Here is a 23016-nt window from a genome sequence, read left to right on the forward strand (position 1 = left end):
TATTTTTGACTGATGGGGAGACTGTGTGCATGTGATGTTAAACATCACATGCTGTTATGCTAATACTAGCTAGAATACATGCGTTAAACTACCAGGAATGTCTTCAAGCATGACCTTCAATGCTGTATTACCAAGGTAGCCCCATTGCGGGCGCAGAGATATTTATCTGTGATAGTGCAATTCTTTCTATTAAAATCAACTACAGCAGAAAGTGTCTGTTTATGAGTTTACTATTCTGTTAGCACCTGACACTATGACAGTCTACCTTTACGTAATGTTGTCATTCGTGGCAACGTGCCAATAAGGAAGTACAAATGTATAGCTTGAGTATCAGTGACAGGCTCTGCAGTATGGACAGGAACTAATGGGTCTCTATAGATCTTTAACTGTGAAATATCTTGTCTAAATGCAGGGGTATATGTGACCATGTCTAGATTTGGATAATCAGTCTACAAAGGTTTTTGTCAGGAATGCCTCAGTTGCCAGGTGCTGAATTACAGACATATCTAGTTTCATTTCATTTCAGAAAGGTGAGTGAGATGTTCTTTTTAATTTTTTTATATACAAAAGTTAACAATAATTGCACATATTTAAATTATTTAGGGATACCTAAAGAGCCTGGTTTGTGATTTCTGGTTAAGATGAAAGATTAAAAAATGTAGTATTCATTTCTTTTATAGAACAGTCTGATTTTTTAATCAGAAATTTCTAGATTGGAATGTACAAAGAATCTTTGTTGAGGAAAAAGCTTCTGCATAAAGTTCGTGCAATTCTATGCATGTATTTGATTCACAATATTACTCTTTTGTTTCCTGCCATAAGGAAGCTGATCCCTCTGTTCTCGTGCTAGTATTAGCATAACAGCATGTGATGTTTAACATCACATGCACACAGTCTCCCCATCAGTCAAAAATAAAAATGGCCACTAAAATTAAGGTATATAGAAACAAGGGAGAAGACTAAATCCTTTATGCCATTTGTATTTAACTTTATGTTCATATGGCAACAGTTGCAGGGGGTTCTGTACTGTCTGGGCCAGCACTCTAGGTTGAGAGTGCTAGGCCTTTTCTCATTGGAACAGCGAAGGATGAGGGGTGACTTGACAGAGGTTTATAAGATGATCAGAGGAATAGATAGAGTAGACAGTCAGAAACTTTTTCCCCGGGTACAACAGAGTGTTACCAGGGGACATAAATTTAAGGTGAAGGGTGGAAGGGAAAGGAGGGATGTCAGGGGTGGGTTCTTTACCCAGAGAGTGGTGGGGGCATGGAATGCGCTGCTTGTGGGAGTGGCAGAGTCAGAATCATTGGTGACCTTTAAGTGGCAATTGGATACGTACATGGATGGGTGCTTAAGCTAGGACAAATGTTCGGCACAACATCGTGGGCCAAAGGGCCTGTTCTGTGCTGTATTGTTCTATGTTCTATGTTCTATGTTCTAATCTGCCCTCATAATATCTGCAAACTGAACCATTGGAAATTGGGATACTAAGTATGCTTACCTCAATCATTGAATTCTAACTTTGCATTTGGTCTGCCTTTCAGTTAAAATTCCAATCCAAAGAGTCAAGTTGAATTCTGTTTGCACTGTAGCATATGTTGAACTGTGTATTTTGTTAGAGCATATAAAATAATGTCTCAATTTGGTACACGCCTGAATCCTTTGTCTCAGGTGAGGCAATGGAAACCAGAACAGGCTAGGATCAGGTAGGATCACAACTCTTGCTGAACTGCTTTTTAACTACAGGCCTTCCACTGAAGTAAGATCAGGAAGTTAGGTACATGTCTGTTCCCAGCACTTAGTTGCACTAGTTTTGATTTAAGAACAGAGGGATCAGCTTCCTTATGGCAGGAAACAAAAGAGTAATATTGTGAATCAAATACATGCATAGAATTGCACGAACTTTATGCAGAAGCTTTTTCCTTACCATGTCTAAAACGTACCTTTATTCTAATTTAATCTGTATCCTAATTTGAGTAAATTAGCATAATCTGACATAGGTTTACATTACAGTATTTAATATTTGTGACTCTAAACATCATGGCTGGAAAGGAGAGCAGCTTATGTGGGTGGCTCAGGGTGATATTCTGTTACTATCCCATTTACCCACAAACCAAAACTACAATGAAATGTCTCCCAGATCTTCTACCTGCTGCCCCTATCACAAAACCAGGACAGAACCCCACTGGTCCTCACCGACCACCCCACCAATCTCCATGTACAGCGCATCATCCGCCGTCATTTCTGGCACCTCCAAATGGACCCCACCACCAAGGATATATTTCCCTCCCCTCCCCTATCAGCATTCCATAAAGACCACTCCCTCCGTGACTCCCTCGTCAGATCCACACCCCCCACCAACCCAACATCCACTCACGGCACCTTCCCCTGCAACCACAGGAGGTGCAAGACTTGCGCCCACACCTCCCCCTCACCTCCCTCCAAGGCCCCAAAGGAAACTTCCATATCCGCCACAAATTCACCTGCACCTCCACACACATCAGCTATTGCATCCTCTGCACCCGATGTGGCCTCCTCTATATTGGGGAGACAGGCCGCCTACTTGCGGAGCGTTTCAGAGAACACCTCTGGGACACCCGGACCAACCAACCCAACCACCCTGTGGCTCAACACTTCAACTCCCCCTCCCACTCCACCAAGGATATGCAGGTCTTTGGACTCCTCCATCGCCAGACCACAACAACATGACGGTTGGAGGAAGAGCGCCTCATCTTCCGCCTAGGAACCCTCCAACCACAAGGGATGAACTCGGATTTCACCAGTTTCCTCATTTCCCCTCCCCCCACCTTGTCTAAGTCAAATCCATCGAACTCAGCACCGCCTTCCTAACCTGCAATCTTCTTCCTGACCTCTCCGCCCCCACCCCAGTCTGACCTATCACCCTCACCTTGACCTCTTTCCACCTATTGCATTTCCAACGCCCCTCCCCCAAGTCCCTCCTCTCTACCTTTTATCATAGCCTGCTGGACACACTTTCCTCATTCCTGAAGAAGGGCTTATGCCCGAAACGTCGATTCTCCTGTTCCCTGGATGCTGCCTGACCTGCTGCGCTTTTCCAGCAACACATTTTCAGCTCTGATCTCCAGCATCTGCAAACCTCACTTGCCCCTATCACAACCCAGGAGCAATCTTTTGGCGTGTCTGGGGATGTTGATTAGATATCTGGACAGTTAGCTAATATGGCCTGCCAGACCCACGTTTGCTGAGAATAGGCATGAATTTCATACTGTGACTTGGAAAGTTGCTAAAGAAGGGGAGAAGCCATGGTAATAAATTGTGGGCTTATTATATCTAATAGAAGTAATAGATTCAGAGAGTCTATAGCACAGAAAAAGGTCCTTTGGCTCATCAAGTCTGTGCTGGTCAAGAATTTAATTATTTTAATATAATTTTCCAGGACCTTGTCTCTATCCTTGTCTTGACATCACACGTGTACATCTGAATACTTCTTAAATTTTATGAGAATTTCTGCTTGATCACCTTTACAGCCAGTGAGTTCCAGATTCTCATCACCCTCTCTGTGAAAAACCTTTTCCTCATATCTCTTCTAAACCTACTGCCTCTTATCCTAAACCTATGACTCCTGGCCATTGATCCCTCTGTCAAGGGTAAAAGTTTCCTGTCTATCCTATTTATCCCCCTCATAATTTTATACATCTCAACCATATGCTCCCTCAGTCTCCTCTGCTCCAAGGAAAACAACCCCAGTCTGTCCAATCTCTTTTTATAATTAAAACTCTCCAGAGAAAGTCCTAATAAATCTCCTCTGCATCCTTTCCACTGCAGTCACATCCCTGCTATAATTTGGTTTCCAGAACTGCACACAATACTCTAGCTGAGGCCTAATCAACGATTTATATATTAACAGCATACCTCCTTGCTCTTCAGCTCCGTGCATTGACTAACAAAGTTAATTATCCACTATGCCTTTTTAAACACTTCATTGACATGTCCGAACAGACTGGTGAATTGTGCACACCATGGTCCCTCTGATTATCGCTGATTCCCAGGGTCCTACTGTTCATCATGTATTCCCTTGCCTTGCTTGTTCTGCCCAAGTGCATCACTTCACACTTATCCAGACTGAATTCCATTCATCACTGATCGGCCCATCTGATCAGCCTGTCTAAATCCTCCTGTAATCTAAAGCTATCCACCTCAGTACTTACCACCTTACCAATTTTTGTATCATCAATAAACTTACTGATCAATCTTCCTGCATTCAAATCTAAATAATTTATTTAAATCAAAAACAGCAAGGGCCCCAACACTAATTCTGTAGAACCTTACTGGACACAGGCTTACAGTCACAAAAACACCCTTCAACCATCAGCCTCTGCTTCCTGCTGCTCAGCTAATCTGGACCGAATGAGCTCTTCTCTTCACTGTCGATCTCCCATGCTGAACCTTTCCAAAAGCTTCAATGAAGTTCACGTAGACTACATTAAATAAATTGACCTCAACTGCATGCCTAGTCATCTCTTCAAAAAATTTAATCAAGTTTGTCAGAAATGACTCCCCTGTGAGGATAATGTGACTTTAAGAGATGTATTTTGTCCTGTTATTCTTTATGAAGAAAGACTCAGACATACGTGATGAGCAGTCTGCTCCAAAGCTAATAAAGTAAACAGCTTGTGAAGTCTTTTTTTTTAAAAGTTGGAACAATAGAAGCAGCCTTCAGTAGCAGTTGGGGTCTTGAAGTGAAATATGGGAGCTTCTATTCCTCTCTCTGTTACAGCTAGAAGGCTGGGATTCTCATCCACCTGCTAGAATTGCATATGAGACAATCTATTTTACTGACTTTGCTTTTGTCAAGGGAGTGTTAATGGGATTTTACTATATTGAAACAGTTCATTATTAGTAGTTTATCTATATATATGTGTGTGTGTGTAGTTAAGCATTTTGATATAGTTACAATTAAACCAATTCTTTCCTTTTAATTTTGTTTTGCATTTTAATCATAGTGTATGAATAAAGTGTGTTTTGTTTCAAACCTGATAATTTGACCAATCAAATTGCATCCAGAACATAGCACCTTACTTACCTTTTAAATAAGAAAAAGTTAGGGTCTAGATTATCTTCCTAATGTGTTTTGAAGGGGTTTGGTATTGTCCGTAACATCCCTAAACAAAGTCATGTTGACTGCTCTTGACTAATCCCCAAGTGCAGATTAATTCTGCTCATCAAAATTGCTTCTAATTGTTTCCCCACCACTGTGGTTAGACTGACCTGCCTTTAGTTTCATCGTTTATTCGTTGCTCCCTTCCCGAATAATCAGACCACATTCGCTGTCTTCCTGTCCTCTGACACCTCTCCAGAGGCTAGAGTGAAATTGGACATTTTTTCCAGAGTCACTGCAATTTCCTGCCTTATCTTACTCACCAGTCTGGGATACATTCGTCCGCTCCTGGCGAATTACCTACTTTTTAGCCTAGCAGACCACTCAGAATCTCTTCTCTGTCTATGCTGATTTCTTTAATTTAATTGCAGCACTGGCCTTCTCCTGATTTCTATAACCATCTCATTCCTCACACGAGTTTACTCTGATGCAAAGTGTTCATTCAGAACCCTACCTGCGTCCTCCAACTCCATGCATAAATTACCACTGTGGTCCTTAATGGGCTCAGTTCTTTTCCTTGTTATTCTTTTACATTTAACTTACTTTTGGATAACTGGAATTTTCTTTATTTTATCTGTCATTATCCTTTCATGTCTTCTTTTTGCTGTCCTAATTTCCTTATAATGATTCCCTTGCACAAGCAGTACTGCTCCAGTGCTTCTGCTGTTTTCAGCCCTCAGTCTCTGTCATAAGCCTCCCTTTTTCTCTTCATCCAATCCAGTATATCTCTAGATACCCAGGGTTCACTAGATTATAGGCAGTTATTTTCCTTTATGGAAAAAAGACAAACTTTAGTATCATCGACCACCTAGGAAGGCAAAGTACCATTCCTATTTTTGGCTTTCTTACCAAAATTAAATATATAATTCAAGATCTGGTTTCACTGACACACAATACAAATGCAGCATAGCACCTTTTGCGTTATATTCTACTAGGGTAGCAACGTGTTCTGTTAATTCATACTTATTCTGCTCCGCTGTGAATTGGTGTGCTGTCAATCACAATGCAATGGCTTGGAAGATATAGTTCATCTGCAAAAGTAACATATGGAGGGCTGTCAAGTTACCAAATGTGGGCAAACTATTATATTGCCAGTTTGCAGATTATGCTGTGTTATAAAACAACATGCCTTTCAACCTTGTTTTGCTTATTCTGAAGTCCTACAATTTTTGAATATTTTTGAGATTAGATTCCCTACGGTGTGGAAACAGGCCTTTCAGCCCAACAAATCCACACTGACCCTCTGAAGAGTAACACATTTCCTTCCGACTAATCCACCTAACACTATGGGCAATTTAGCATGGCCAATTCACCTGACCTGCACAGCGTTGGACTGTGGGAGGAAATCCATGCAGACACGGGGAGAATGTGCAAACTCCACACAGACAGTCACCCAAGGCTGGAGTCAAACCTGGGTCCCTGGTGCTGTGAGGTAGCAGTGCTAACCACTGAACCACCATGCTGCCCAAAGATATTTGATCCTTAAACACTATTGTGGAGACTCTATGAAATTCCTTTCTCAGTACATTGATATTTTAAAATTATGTATTAAGACAATTACTTACATATGCATTTATTTTTTGTATATCAATATTCACACATCTAATTACACTCTCTCTAGCATTACCAGTATTCACAAAAGGTATTTCTTTTTATTTTGCCATACCAGTTTCACACCTACATTGGTCCTTTCTTCTCTACAACCATATCCACTCCCTTTGCCTTTTGTTCTTTGTTACCTCTAATCTCTCCCTAACTTTACTCTGACTTTACCTTATGCTCCAATAATTCCTCCCTAACTTTCCTTACTGCTTAAAACCCATAATTTTTCCAACTTTTCAGTTATCAAGAAACAACATATTGGAACTGAAATGCTAACTCTGTTTTTCTCACCATGGATGCTGCCAGGCCTCTGTGGTTTATTAAGATTTCTGATGTAAATAATATTTTGTTTTTGTTGAAGATCAGGGAGTGTTGTGTCAACATCCATCTTACCAGGTTATCTGTGCTTAACAAATTCCCACCAACGACATAGTGCAACTTGGTCTTAGTTTCCAGATCTGCAGTATGTAATTAGATCTTCAATTAAGAAGAAATGATATGCTTTACAATTTTTATTCATTCTTAGGATATGCTTCAGCATTTCTAAAAGGTAGCTCACTACCACATTCTTGAGGGCAACTAGGGACAGGCAATAGATGTTGGTCCGGCCAGCAATGCCTACTCTCCAGGAATAGATTTTTTAAAAAGTCCCTGTGGTGAGGTTACCAACACTGCAGTGCAGGTATAAGATTTAGACTTAGTGATGATTTAGATTTTAAATAATTTAGGTTTGATATAATTGTTAGTGCTAAAGCGATCAAAGGGTATGGGGAGAAAGCAAGAATGTTGTACTGACGAGCCAAGAGCAAAATGAATGGCAGAGCAGGCTTGAAGTGCAGAAAGGAATATTGCTGCTTCAATTCTCTATCTTACTATGTCTCTAGGATTGTAGATATTGTTCCAAATCAGGATGGCGTATGACTTGGAGTTGAGCAAACAGGTGACAGTGCTCCTATGTGTCTGCTACGCTTGTTCTCAGAGTAATAGAACCATAAAGTAAAACAGGCCCTTTGGCCCATTGAGTAAGTACCATTAAATCTACACTAAATGTACAGTAGTCCCACTTTCCAACACTTGGTCCATAGCCTTGAATATTTTGATGCTTCAAGTGCCCATTCAAATATTTTATAAAAGGTTATGAAGTTTCATGCCTCAACTATCCTCCTAGGCTGTGTATTCCAGACCCCCACAATTCTCTGGGTGAAATGTATTTTCCTCAAATCTCTTCGAAACCTTCTACCTTCCATTTTAAAATTATACCCTCTTAAATTGACACTTCAACTAAGGGCAACAGCTGCTTGTTATCCATTCTGTATAGACCCCTCATAACTTTATACACCTCTATCAGGTTCCTCTCAACCTTCTCTACTCCAAAGAAAACAACCCAAACTAATGCAGGCTCGCTTCAAAGCAGAAGTTCTCCAAACCAAACAATATCCTGGTGAATCTCCTCTGTACCTCCTTCAGTGCAATCACATCTTTCCTATAGTTTGGGTGAGCTGAAAATGTGTTGCTGGAAAAGCGCAGCAGGTAAGGCAGCATCCAAGGAGCAGGAGAATGGACGTTTCAGGATTCCTGAAGAAGGGCTCATGCCCGAAACGTCGATTCTCCTGCTCCTTGGATGCTGCCTGATCTGCTGCACTTTTCCAGCAACACATTTTCAGCTCTGATCTCCAGCATCTGCAGTCCTCACTATCTCCTATAGTTTGGGTGACCACAGTACTCCAGCTGTGGTCTAACCAAAGTCCTGGACAGCTCCAACATAACCTCCCTGCTCTTATCATCTATGCCTCGACTGATAAAGACAATGCCTTCTTAACTACATTATAAACATGTCCTGTCAGCTTCAGGAATTTGTGGACTTTAAGATTCCTTTGTTCCTCTGAGTTTCCTAGTGTCCTATCATTCATTGAGTACTCCCTTAGTTGTTCCAAAGTGCACACTTCACATTCATCAAGGTTAAATTTCATCTGCCATTGATCTGCCCATATTACTAATCAGTGTATATCCTCCTGTAACCTAAGCCCTTCTTCCTCAATGCCAACCACTTGGCCAATCATATTATCATGGGCAAACTTGCTTATCATAACCCCCGTACTCTCATCCACATCATTTATATATATAGTATACATATCTTGAACAAGAAGGGACCCAGCACTGACCTTGTTGTATGCCACTGGATACCAGGCTCCAGTCACACAAACAACTTCTATCACCATCCTGTGTCTCCTGCCAATGAGCAAATCTTCTAGATAAAGGTTTGAAAGATGCTATCAAATAATTCTTGGTAATTTGCAATAGTGCATCTTATTGATGGTACATACTGCAGCCAATGTAACCAGCGTTGAAAGGAGCAAAAGATTAAAATGGTGGATTGAGTACCAACCCAGTGAGCTGTTTGACCTGGATGGTGTCCAGTTTTGTCATTACGGCTGCAAGCATCCAGGTAAGGGGAGATTATTTATGTAGGCTACAAGAGTTTTCAGCATTACAACATAAAGGATCTAAATTGAGCATTGTCTGTCTGAGGAGATAATAGATATTAATCTAAACAAATACAAGTACAATTCAAGAATAGAAATAAATGGAGAAACTCAGCTTGTCTGGCAGCATCTGTGGACAAAATGCAGGTTAATGTTATTGAAGATACAAGTACAATTCAGACTTATGACAAAATAAAACTAATTAAAGAGTCGTCTAATCGAATTTTTCCTTTCTTTGTCATTTAAAAAGGTTACATTTTTATTGCACTAAAATGTATTGCACCGAGAGTAGAGTGTTGGAAAACAACAGCCAAGGATCAGAAGGGAAACAACTCTATTATGGTTCTGCCATGACACAAATTAAGGAAGAGACAGAATACGTTAAAAAGGTGAAATAATAATCTTGATTACTCATAATGCACTTTGCAAAGACTTGCTGAATAACCTATTCTTATTATCACTTAAAGCACTATGTGTGACTCCTGTGATATTTCACGTGGTTAATTCATGTAATGTCAACAATTTCTGTCTGAAAACCAGGTGTAAGATTGTGCAAAATAGGTGCTGTATTTCCATCAGGCATGACTGGCATCCCAGGATTCTAGATGGCATCTAACAGACAGTGTACTAGGGTACCAGTAAAGAGGAAGATTAGATTGGGATCATTGGAGATTTGAGGTTGAACTGAGGACGAGGGTGGATCATCCAAGGGGCAAGGGAAAAATCTTACTGTAATGTATGACCATGCATGGTACAGCATGGTAGAGACATGAACAATTGAGGCATGCAAAATGAAATTAGATTATTAGCTGAAAAGAAAAATCAAGATCACAGACCGTGGCACTAGAATAATTTCTCCCTCAGAGGGCCAGCAGAGACATGATGGATCATCTGGCCTCTTGTTGTCATGATTCTATAATTTCCACAGGCAATGAACATAATACAACATTTTGGCCTGTGTCCTAAAAGATTGGAATGTGATGTTTCCCTGTGCAAACTGAGTCAGCCAGATTTTCACCCCAAGTAATGAGCATGAATGTTTCAATTTCTAGGGACAGATATAAAACAATACTATTTTGCTGAGTATTTCTCTACTGCAGTAATAAATGGGCACGTATGTTCCAATTAGCAACATTTATTGACCAGGCAACAATTGAAATTTGAATAATCTTATGTATGTTCACTTTTAGCAATTAGAATTTCTTGTCTTGAAAGTAAAGGCCAACATAAAAATAAAGTTTTTTCGAAGTTCGCTGATGGGCCGTGGACATCACTGGCTGGGCCAACATTTATTCCCCATCTTTAGTTGTCCTTGAGAAGGTGGTGGTGAGCTGGCTGCTTGAGCTATTGCAGTCCATTTGCTCTAGGCAGACCTATAATACTATTAGCGGGGGAATTCCAGGATTCTGACCGAGTGAGATTGAAGGAACAGTGATATATTTCCAAGTCAGGATAGTGAGTAGCTTGGAGGAGGACTTGCAGACGTATTTCCATGTGTATACTGCCGTTGCCCTTCTAGATGGAAGTGGTCATGGGTTTGGAAGGTGAAAGGTTTAAGGACCCTTCGTGAATTTTGGCAGTGCATCTTGTAGATGATACACACCGTTCCTAATGAACATTGGTGGTGGAAGGAATGGATGCTTCAAGATGTGGTGCCAATCAAGTGGGCTGCTTTGTTCTGGATGGTGTGTCAAGCGTCTAGAGTGTTGTTGGGGCTGTACTCATCCAGGGCTGAAAATGTGTTGCTGGAAAAGCGCAGCAGGTCAGGCAGCATCCAAGGAGCAGGAGAATCGACGTTTCAGGCATGAGCCCTTCTTCAGGAATCATTCCTGAAGAAGGGCTCATGCCCGAAACGTCGATTCTCCTGCTCCTTGGATGCTGCCTGACCTGCTGCGCTTTTCCAGCAACACATTTTCAGCTCTGATCTCCAGCACCTGCAGTCCTCACTTTCTCCTCGCTGTACTCATCCAGACAAGTGGGGAGTATTCCATTATACTCCTGGCTTGTACTTTGTTGATAATGGCTAGGCATTGGGGTGTCAGCAGGTGAGTTGCTCTCTGCAGGGTATTCCTAAACCCTCTGACTTACTCTTTGTAGCCAGTGTATTAATATGGTTAGTCCAGCTGAGTTTCTGGTCAATGGTAACCCTCAGGATGTTCATACTGAGTGATTCATTGATGGAAACATCATTCAATGTCGAGGGGCAGTGATTCAATTTTCTGTTGTTAGAGATTGTCATTGTCTGGCATTTGTGTGGACATCGATAAGGGAGGGGAATCCAAAACTAGAAGCCATAGGTTTAAGATGAGAGGTGAAAGATTTAAAAGGGACCTAAGGGGCAATGTTTTCATACAGGTTGGTGTGTGTATGAAATGAGCTGCTGGAGGAAGTGGTGGAGGCTGGTACAATTACAACATTTACAGGTAAAAGACATCAGGATGGGTGTAAAAATAGGAAGTTTTTAGAGGGAAATGGGCCAAATGCTAGCAAATGACACTAGATTAATTTAGGATATTTGGTCAGCATGGGCAAGTTGGACCGATAGGTCTATTTCTGTGTTGTCCATCTCTATGACTCCACGACAGTATGTGTGGTGCAAGTGTAACCTACTACTTCTCAACGCAAACATAGATATTGTCCAGATCTTGCTGTGTTTACAAATAACTAAATTAAAAATAACTGCAAAATAATGTACTATTCCAAGCATAGTACAGTACTCTTACATTAGAAAATGACACTTCACACAAGAAGGTTGTTCGTTTTAATTAAAATATTGATTAAGGGAAAGCCTTGGATTTGGTCAAGACAAAGGCTCTCAGAGAAATCAGGAACTCAGTCTGTGAGCAGGATGAGTCAGGGGTGTTCAGTTATCCAGACTTTTATCTTTCTCCCTTTCTATTTAGATGCGAATTACATTACAGAATATGCGACAACAGCTATTTGGAAATGAAGGTGAAGTGGCTGACAATCAACAAGTTCAAGAGTTGAAGGTACTCTTTGTATTTTCTTTATATTTGCTGATTTTACTAATACTTTGTGAGAATCTCAAGAGTATGCACTGTCAACATTAGCGGTGTGTTATTAGAATCAGGATTCCATGTTTTGCTAAAATAGCTGACATTAGATTGGTGAGACTGACCTTGCACTCACCTGACCAAAAACAATTCACAAATTCACTCCCAGAGTGATTCCACTCATGCCAGGGAATATTTCACCATTTTGGGGAAGACAGTTGCTATAAGAATAGATATGCGCCACTTAGGTGTCACACCAGGGTGTCACCAATGTCACCCTGGTGTGCAGCCGTGAAATTCAAACTCTGCAGCCGGAGGAGCATGCCTCCTTTTTATACAGCCAAACCCCCTTCCCTCAGACCTAGTAAATAGTGAGTGCCAGTAAAACACTAGTCAAAGCAGCATCCATCATACTCAATGCAGTGAAGGTAGAAATTGTGATAACTGATCCCTTTCTGGCATTTATTTACTTATTTGAATGGACTTTCATAAGTTGTCTCACAGAAGGAAGCCATTCAGCCCATTGTGTCCATGTCAGTCAATAATGATCTCATTGCACTAATCCAATTTTCTAGCTCTTAACCCATAGCCCTGGAGACTATGGCAACACAAGTGGCTCCACTCCCAGCACCTTCCCCTGCAACCGCAAGAAATGCAAAACTTGCGCCCACACCTCCCCCCTTACTTCCCTCCAAGGCCCCAAGGGATCCTTCCATATCCGCCACAAATTCACCTGCACCTCCACACACATCATTTACTGCATCCGCTGCACCCGATGTGGCCTCCTCTATATTGGGGAGACAGGCCTCCTACTTGCGGAACGTTTCAGAGAACACCTCTGGGACACCTGCACCAACCAACCCAACCTCCCCGTGGCTCAACACTTCAACTCCCCCTCCCACTCCACCAAGGACATGCATCCTCCTCCATCGCCAGACCATAGCAACACGACGGCTGGAGGAAGAGTGCCTCATCTTCCGCCTAGGAACCCTCCAACCACAAGGGATGAACTCAGATTTCTCCAGTTTCCTCATTTCCCCTCCCCCCACCTTGTCTCAGTCAAATCCCTCGAACTCAGCACCGCCTTCCTAACCTGCAATCTTCTTCCTGACCTCTCCGTCCCCACCCCCACTCCGGCCTATCACCCTCACCTTGACCTCCTTCCACCTATCGCATTTCCAATGCCCCTCCCCCAAGTCCCTCCCCCCTACCTTTTATCTTAGCCTGCTGGACACACTTTCCTCATTCCTGAAGAAGGGCTCATGCCCGAAACGTCGATTCTCCTGCTCCTTGGATGCTGCCTGACCTGCTGCGCTTTTCCAGCAACACATTTTCAACACAAGTGAATATCTAAATGTTGCTAAAATGTTACAAGAGTTTCTGACAGAATGACCCTTTCAGGTAGTGAGTTCCAGAGCTCCACCACCCTCTGAGTGAAAACATTTGTCCTCAACTCTCCACATGGCTTTCTTCCTCTTCTCTGCCATTTGGTTATTGACCCCTCTACTAATGGAAAATCTTTTCTCACAGCTCAGATCCTCCAAGGTCAGTATCTTGATAATTCACTTCCTCACCCACTCTAATGCAATCATTTCCTTCCTATAATAGGACGACCAGAACTGTATGAAGTATCCAATTGTGGCCTAACCAACATTTTATACAGTCCCAGCATGATTTCCTTGCTTTTGTGTTCTATATCTCAGAAAATAAATGAAAAATACCCCATATGCCTTCTCAACCACTTTTTCTGCTAGCATTGTTACCTTCTGAAATCTGTGGTGTGCTCACCAAGATCTTTTTGATCTTCAGCATTTTCTAGGGTTCTACCATTCATAGTATAATCCATTGTCTTGATAGTATACTAAATAAGAATTCACTAAAGCAAAACGAACAAAACTGCAAATGCTGAAGATCTAACACAAAAACAGAAATTGCTAGACACTCAGCAGGTCTGCGAGAAGAAAGCAGAGTTAACATTTTGTGTCTGGTGACCCTTCATCAGAACTGTTAGTAGCTTTGTCTTTCAGGCAATCTAGTTTAATCTTGCCCCAACATCAACAGTAAACTCCCCACAAAGATGTTGGCCCTGTTCCTGTTAAAAAGTAACCCATCCGATTCATACAGGACTCACCTTCCCCAGAAATGATCCCAAATGCCTGAGGAATTTAAAGCCCTCAATGCTCCAGCCACACATTCATCTGCTCTATCTTTCTATTGTTATACTCAATGTTGCATCACATCGGGAGTAATGCAGACATTACCTCATCTGAAGTTCTGCTTTTCAATACTCTTCCTGACTTCCTAAAGTCTGCTTGCAGGATCTGATTTCTCTTTCTTCCAATGTCATCAGTCACAACATGGATCATAACCTCTAGCTGTTCCCCTTCTTCTCTCTATTGGTCTCCATTCCCTCTCTGCATGGACTTCCTTAAACTGCAGCTCCTGGGAGATCTCACTTTGATTTTTTTATAAACAGCTCTATTACTGATCTGTCTGCATCTGGGACATCTCTCCACTCAGTGCTCCTTTTAACCTCACTGCTGTCACTCCCAAGTTCCTCACAGGTCACCCACTGGTCTCTCAATCTCTGGGACCTCTTCACTCTTGCTTGCAGAAACATAGAGTTATAAATGGTATAGATAAGATAGAAACGGGCAGGTTGTATTCAATGGCAGGTAGAACTAGAACTAGGGGATACAGCCTTAAAACAAGGGACACCAGATTTAGGACTGAGTTGAGTAGGACCTTCTTCTCCCAAAGGATTGTGAATCTGTGGAATTCCCTGCCCAATGAGGCAGTTGAGGCTACCTTGGTGAATGTTTTAAAGGCACAGATAGATACATTTTTGAATAGTAAAGGAATTAAGGGTTAAGGTAAACAGGCAGGTAAGTGGAGCTGAGTCCCTCAAAGTGATTGGTCATGGTCTTATTGAATGGTTACACATGAGTCCAGACCCACAGCAATGTGGCTGACACTTAACTGCCCCCTGGGTAATTAGGGATAGGCAATAAATGCTGACCTAGCCAGTGATGCCCATATCCCATGAATGAATTGATAATGGCAACAGAGGTAGAAACCCTGGCTAATAATTCTCCACTGATTTTCACCCTTCACTGAAATACTCCAACTGCTAATGTATTTTAAACAGAGGGAGATAGTCTCTGAAGTTCCATAGTTGGACCACTAGAGTTGAGAACTTTCAGTCAGGGTGGCACCATGCAGGTTATCATTGTCCACATCTACTCTGTTGTGCCTCACTTTGATAATATTGAAGCTGGGTTAGGACGAAAAAAGGATTAACTAATGTCATTGAGCCTCATCACTGTGATGAAAAACTGTGTATACTTTGGTTGAGTAGAATAATCTACATTATCCCAACACCAAATTAGTTCAAAGAATGAAAGGAAGAACGTCCACTTAGCCTTTTGTAACATAAGAATCTCTCAAAGTGCTCCCAATCAATCAAATACAACTGATGCATAATAATTGTTGTATCATCAATGGGATGGGAAGTCGGTTTGGAATCTGGAGGATTTTGCTCAGTACTTCATCTTTAGATGGGACAAAGCCTTCTCAGATAGAGGCAAATGATCCCATGGCGCAAATATTTAGATGACCACAGATATGATCTCTCAAGCAATATTACAAATAAAGATTACCCAGTTATTATCTTATTGCTATTTATTGGACATGACTGTAACTACACTTCAAAAGGGTTCAAGTACATAATTCTTTGAAGTTTGCGTCACATATAGATAGGGCTTAGCATGCTTGCTTCCTTAGCTCAGAGTTTGAATATAGAATTGAGATTTTAAGTTGAGGTTGTACAGGACATTGGTGAGGCTTCTTCTGGAGTACTGTGTCAATTTCTGGTCACCCTGTTATAGGAAGGATACTATTAAGCCGAAGAGGGTTCAGAAGAGGCTTGAGCTATAAGTCGAGGCTGGATAGACTGGGACATTTTTCACTGGAGCGTAGGAGGTTGAGAGGTGACCTTAATGAGATTTATGAAATAATGAGGGGCATTGTGATGATGTTGTTCCTTTAACAAGGTTATGTTGTCCTTGTATTTTTTTTTTCTCACAGAGGTCGTAAACACAGAGACTCGCGAAGGGTTTTAGGGCCCGTTTGATTATAGCTAACAGATCCTGCCTCAGGAAACAGGCTTTCAAGTTTAAAAAAAACACTTGTACATTGAAAGGGTAGTGGCCAGTTCTCCTAGCTCAGCTTTTCTCTGGTTTGGTGGTTTGGTTTTAGCAGGCAATCAGTTATGAAGCTGCTGGACCCAAAGAAACAAGGTCCATGCTAATCCTCCCTCTCTCTGGACCCATAGAAGCAGTTCCATGATTATTCTCCCTCTCTCTGACATCTCTCCTGTGAAAATCTTTGATGGATCTTTCGTTTTTTTTTTGTAAAGGGGTGTTAATGTGGAATTGTTGCAAGTACTTGGAACAGCATCATTAAGTTGGGATAATCTGTTGAGTTTTCGGTTAGGTTAAGTTATTCTGTATTCTGTTTTGTGTTTCATTTTGTAATCTTGCAAATAAATTCTGTTTGGTTTAAAACTAAGTGGTTGGGCCAGCTGCATCTCTCCTGGCCTATCCACTCAACACCTGCTTAAAACAACTCGCAAAGTTAGGGTCCAGCCTACTGTCTTGATATGTTTTGAGGAGGTCTAGCCTAGTCCATAACAGTATAGACAAGTGTCTTTTCCCTAGGATAGGGGATTTCAAAATTACGGGCATATTTTGAAGGTGAGAGGTGAAATATTTTAAAAAGACATGAGGGACAGTTTTTTTACACAGAGTTGTTCATGTTTGGAATGAACTTCCAGATGGAGTGGTAGATGCAGGTAGTTACAACATGTAAAAGACATTTAGATAAGTACATGAATAAGAAACATTTGGATGGATATGGGCCAAGCGCAGGCAGATGGGACTAGTTTACTTTGGGATTATGTTCGGCATGGTCTGGTTCGATCAAAGAGTCTGTATCACTCTATGACTCAAAGTACTGAGTAGATGTAACACATTTTGGGATGCCCTATACTAACGGAATGTTTGCATTTTTGTTGGAACTACAATGTCACTGGTTGAATTATAACATTAAAACTTCGGGTTGACAAAGGGCTGTTGTACACATTGCAGGCTGTGACATTGTGAAAACATGACTCACTCAGCAATATCACCTGATGAAAGCTTTACCCTGAATAATACAGTTTTCGTTTGTAGCGTCCCACCACACATAAGACAATTAGTTATTATCTTGCACAGTTTCTTTATGCTATTGCAGTATGATTCCAATAATATTTTGTTAGAAGTTGCTCAGTTAGTTACAAAATGCATTCAATAGTTCTGACAGGAATGGGAAGGCCCTGACACAACCATTATAGGAGCACTTTCCACATTCGCTTGAAATTCTCTTTAGCAGAGGAAACTAACTCTTTTGTTAAAAAATATTTTTATTGAAGAAAGGTTTTGAATTTTTTACAAATTATAAAATTACTACAAAATAGTATAACAATCTTAAAATGCAACAACAATAACAGTAAACAAACTACTCTAAAACAGTTTAAAAGAAAAAAAAATTTTAAAAACTACCCATGCTACAATTCAATATATAGTTAAATAAAATAAACTAAATTAAATTGGATTGAACCAAGGTAAATTAAATTCATTTAAATTACAACACTCAGCACAACCCCACCATCACTGGGAGCATCAGTTGACATGCCTGTATTTATTTGGGATTCTTCCTCTCAGGGGCCCTCTGCCTGCCGGACACAGCCCTCGTGACTACACAAAGGCCCTAATCAACATAGCCGACAAGTCTGCATCTATATAGTTCAAAAAGGGCCACCACATTTATAAAAATGTTCCATTTTTGGTGCACCACACTTGTAAGGAAGTCTGGGGGATATGCTCCATAACTAACCTACGCCACCCTGAAAGTCCTGGGGGATTCTCTGATATCCAGCTCATCAGAATGTTCTTCCTTGCAGAACATGAAAGAATATTAAACAGTTTCTTCCCATGCACATCTAAAGAGGGCAGATTCGGCAGACCCAAGAGGAGGGACTACCTTGACCTCGGTTCCCAGGACCCCTTTCAAAACACTCGCTATAGCGCCCAATACCTACAAAGCTGTGGCATGACCACAAGCAATGAGTAAGAGCACCAATATCTGTTTTACATTTGGGACACATTGGAGATGCTCCTTTCTTAAATTTCGCAAGCCGCTCCGCTGCCAAAAAAGCCCTGTAGAGAACCTTCAGTTGCACAGCCTGCATCCTATTACAAATTAACATTTTCCTTATGTTCTCCCTTATATCCTCTTATGCCTCTGACAAGATCTCCACCCCCAATTCCTGAGTCCAGATCCCGCACAGTTGCTCAATGTCCTTTGTGACACTACCTCCTAATAAATGGCAGAGGGTACTGGACAAGAGAGTACCTGTGGACCGAAGTACTCTCCTCTCCACATCAGACTTCAAAAGATTATCAATAATGTAGTCTTTTTCTGTATAACGTCCCTAAGCATGAAAATAATGAAAGAAATACCTACTAGATAGTTCATATTTCTGGCTCAGCTGATCAAAAGACATCATGACCTCCCCCTGAAATAAGTCTCCTAAACAGGACACTCCTCTAAAGCCAGAATCCATCGATCCCTACCAAAATCCTGGCATTCCTAGTTTGGGAGTAAAAAAGGTTTTATCTAAATTGCCCATGTTTTGTCGCATTATTCGCCGCGCTTTAACCGTTTAAGGACAGATTTCTGAAACGCTCCATGACAGTCCTCATCTTGTCCATCAACAGCAAATTAATGAGGAGGCATTCTGCCTGGGAAGCCTTGACGTCCAGCCAAATTGACCTTGGGTCCTGACAACCCAATCAGTCACATAAGATAATAGGGAACTTAATTGATATTTCTTAAAACACCCCCATCCCCTGCGGGAGCTGCAATTTGCCAACCTTAATCAGAGGTTAACTGTGATGCCACATAAAAGACCCAAACCAACTGTTAAGCCTACGTAGCGCTCGCCTAGGTAGCATCAAAGGGAACATTCGAATGGGATATAATAAACGAGGAAGAACTTCATTGTAACCAGAACTATTCTACCCAACCAGGATATCTGAAGAGCGTCCCAACACTGGAGGTCCTGTCTTATCTTCTCTAGCAACTGCACAAAATCAGCTTTGTATAATGGATCAAAGGCCGGAGCAATAAAAATGCCTAAATACAGGAAACCTCCCTGTGACCACCCAAAAGGGAATCGGATTCCATCCCCAAGATCGGGTACTCTGACAAGACCCCCCCCACAGGCCTGGTCTCCGACTTCATAAAATTGATTTTATATCCTGAGAAAGAACCAAATATACTAATCATTTGCAGTAAATGGGGCACAGATGGTGTCGGGTTAGTTAGGAAAATAAGAGCGTTATCTGCATAAAGGATGATTTTATGCACCCCAATCCCACCTCCAGAGCAACTATATTGGCATTCCTCTGGATAGCCTCTGCCAATGGCTCAATCACTAATGTAAACAGCAGCGGTGGAAGGGGCACCCTTGTCGGCTGCCGAAACCAATACTAAAATTGTCAGACTTTACGCCATTAGTGAGAACCACTGCCTTAGGGTCGCTATGTAATACTGCCTGACGAAGACCCCCCACCCCCACCCCACCTCCCTCCCCTCCCCACCCTCCCCCACCACAAGACCAAACCCATTCCAGGACATAAAAGAGGTATGGCCATTCCACCCGGTCAAACACACCAAGCCCAGAATTGACCTCTGCTGGCACACCTGGACCATGTTCAGCTCTCTTTAATGTTGTTAGCTGACTCTATGACTCTATGACCTGCAACCCTTAATAAAACCTGGCTGGTCCTCCTTTACAATGGAGGGCAATACTTTCTCCAACCTTAATGCCAGTATTTTCGACAACATTTTGAAATCCATGTTTAATAGCGATATGAAGCACAATCCTCTGGGGCTTTCCTTCTTTTGAGAAAAGGGAGATATTATCTTTTATCAGAGAGGATGGGAGGAGTACTGATTGTACAAATAATTGTACATGTCCAACATTGGCCCAGCCAACATGTTGGCTTATGAAACTCACTCTGGAATCTATCTGGCCAGGCGCTTTACTGCTCTGGAGCTTCCTCACCGCCTCCTGTATCTCTTGGATTGTCAGAGGGACATTCCAAATGGACGCCTTTTCCCAAATTACACCTGGGAGGTCCAAGGTCTTAAAAAAGGACTCCGTCTTCCTAACCTGTTGGCACAGCCCTCTGACCGGTACAACTCAGAATAGAATCACCTAAATGCCACATTAATCTTTTTGGAATCGCAAGTGAGAGTATCAACACACTCTCTAATGGATGTGATAGATTTGGGGCACACTTCCTCCTGGCCAGATATGCCCCCGCTTATCACCATACTCAAATAACTTCTGTTTCACAAAGGAGATCTCCCTCTTTGCTGTTTGGGTGGGCGCGGAGTTCAGAGCAGCCCTGAGGGCTGTAATCCACTGTAATTTGGTCACAGACGGCCTGCCAAAGTATGCTGTCTCGGCTGCCTTCAACTGGGTCTCAAGCATACACTGGTGCTCTCCCCTCTGATGCTTCCAGGTCGCCGAGTAAGAAATAATCAAACCCCTTGGCAGTCTTCTAGAACACCGACGGGTTACTGGCCGTACTTGAATTAATATCCAAAAAAAATTTTAAATTCCCTCAAAAAATAGTCAGTAAACTTACTGTCCTTTAGGAGGAAAGGATCTGTGCGCCAATGCCACAAGACTGTCCCATTGCCTCTGGCCTTAACCTCCAGATACACTGCCGCATGGTCAGAAATGGCTATGTTCCCAATTCTACAGGACAGCACCGAAGCCAAAAAGACCGGTGTCAATCCTAGTGTGGCACTTGTGTGGGTTAGAGAAGAAGGTAAAATCCCTACTATCAGGGTGAAGACATCTCCACAGGTCCATCAGTTGTCTGGATTGCGGGGATATGCCCGTGAGACCCCTGAGGTCTACCTTGGGGTCCATAAGCAGGTTAACGTCTCCCCCTATAATCATATGATGTGCTCCAAGGGCCATCAACCAGGAAAGTGCATCCGTTAAACATTTGAGGGGTTGTGCCATGGGCAATATACATTCAAAATCCCATACTCCTCTCCATGTATTAAAGCTTTGAGGATCACAAGCCACCCATATTCATCCTTAATTTAGTCAAACAGCTGAAATAGGAGATTTTTCTGGATAAGTATAGCTACCCCTCTGCTTTTAGAATTAAAGGATGAGAAAAACACCTGGCTGAACCCTTTCTGCTGTAAATTTAAAAGTTCCTTATCACCTAAATGTGTTTCTTGCAACATGACTACATCAACCCTTTCATTTCTAAGGCTCCAAAGTATCTTCTTTCTCTTAATCGGTGAATGACTCTCCTTAATATTCCAGGTGCACCACTTAAACGGACAATTAGCCATAGCCGTCCGAGACAGCCCATGACCGAGGGGGGACATTCCTACTCATAACGTGCTGATTGAAAGCAGTATAAGATTTGTATAAACTTAAGAATATAACCACAAAAACTACCAAAACATCACTTTTTAAAACCTTCTACAATGAACCAACACATAAAACAAATAAAAGGAGACTTGCCCCCTTGCCCACAGGGGGCATTCACACTACCCACTAATCCCTCCATGGCTCCTTCTAGCTGAAGCCATGCCCCAAACCCAGGCAAAACAAAGTAAAAGTATACATGTATCTCATAACAAGAAAATTAGAAGTGTGCATTCAACCCATCCCACCCGTACTTCGACTCAGTCAGTACTGAGAAGAAAGAAAACCCCCAAAACCACACCCCATCCCAGACCAAAATAGAGAAAAAGAAATAATAGAAAAAAGACAATGGGAGGGGAGAAAGAAGATAACAAAGGTCCCTTACATATTAAAAGATAAAAAAACACAGGTAAACAAAGTAAACCATAGACAAAACAAAAAAAACACTATTGTCCATATTTACGAACCAGCCAGTCTATTTTCAAGTGTCCAGGAAGTCCTTTGCCTTTCCTGATGAGTCAAATTTATACACAGACCCTCCATGGCTGAAATGTAACACTGTAAGATATCTTACAGAGCTCTGAATATTTAAGTCTCTCAGCCTCTTCATTACCTCATCAAAGGCTTTCCTCTTGTGGATCACAGCCACAGAAAAGTCCTGGAAAAACATAATTTTTGATCCCATATATATCAGGGCCTGTGGATCCTTCCCCAGTGCTCTGGAAACCTCCAACGTCATTTGCTTATCTCTATAGAGCTGGAGTCACACTAGAACCGGGCGGGACCCTGTGGGCCCGCTTGACTCACACCCAGCCTGCCTCGACCTCCAGCCCCAAGAACTGCAGGAGCCATTGCTCCATAAAGCTGACTAGCTGGCCTGCTTCCTCCTGTTGCAGCAGCCCGGTCAGACTAATGTTCTTCCGATGGCCTCGATTTTCAAGATCGCAACCTGCCCAGCTAAGGCCCGTACCTGCCTGTCCAAGTCCTGGACCCGACCTGCCAAGGATTCTGCCATAGTCAGCATGGTTTTGTGAAGGGCAGGTCGTGCCTCACAAACCTTATTGAATTCTTTGAGAAGGTGACTAAGGAGGTGGACGAGGGGAAAGCAGTAGATGTGGTGTATATGGATTTTAGTAAGGCGTTTGATAAGGTTCCCCATGGTAGACTACTGCAAAAAATACGGAGGTATGGCATTGAGGGTGAGTTGGA

General features: G+C 42.0%; 1 protein-coding gene across 2 annotated transcripts in view; it reads left to right on the forward strand.

Moving 5' to 3' along the window:
- Positions 1 to 330: 330 nt before the first annotated feature.
- LOC122539259 (coiled-coil domain-containing protein 68-like) overlaps positions 331 to 23016 on the forward strand; it is a 70587-nt gene continuing 47901 nt past the window's right edge. Inside the window, exons 1-3 of one of the 2 annotated variants that reach the window (XM_043673984.2) lie at positions 377 to 530; positions 9476 to 9614; positions 12129 to 12215. In XM_043673984.2, the coding sequence (XP_043529919.1) occupies positions 9498 to 9614; positions 12129 to 12215 (204 nt within the window). In that variant the 5' untranslated portion in view covers positions 377 to 530; positions 9476 to 9497. Of the gene's footprint in view, positions 531 to 9475; positions 9615 to 12128; positions 12216 to 23016 lie in introns of both variants that reach the window. The other variant, XM_087990579.1, reaches the window with a different exon arrangement.

The sequence above is a fragment of the Chiloscyllium plagiosum genome, unplaced genomic scaffold (genome assembly GCF_037043375.1).
Source record: "Chiloscyllium plagiosum isolate Xiang-an unplaced genomic scaffold, Cpla_swu_hap1 HiC_scaffold_1, whole genome shotgun sequence".
In the NCBI taxonomy this organism is placed as follows: Eukaryota; Metazoa; Chordata; class Chondrichthyes; order Orectolobiformes; family Hemiscylliidae; genus Chiloscyllium; species Chiloscyllium plagiosum.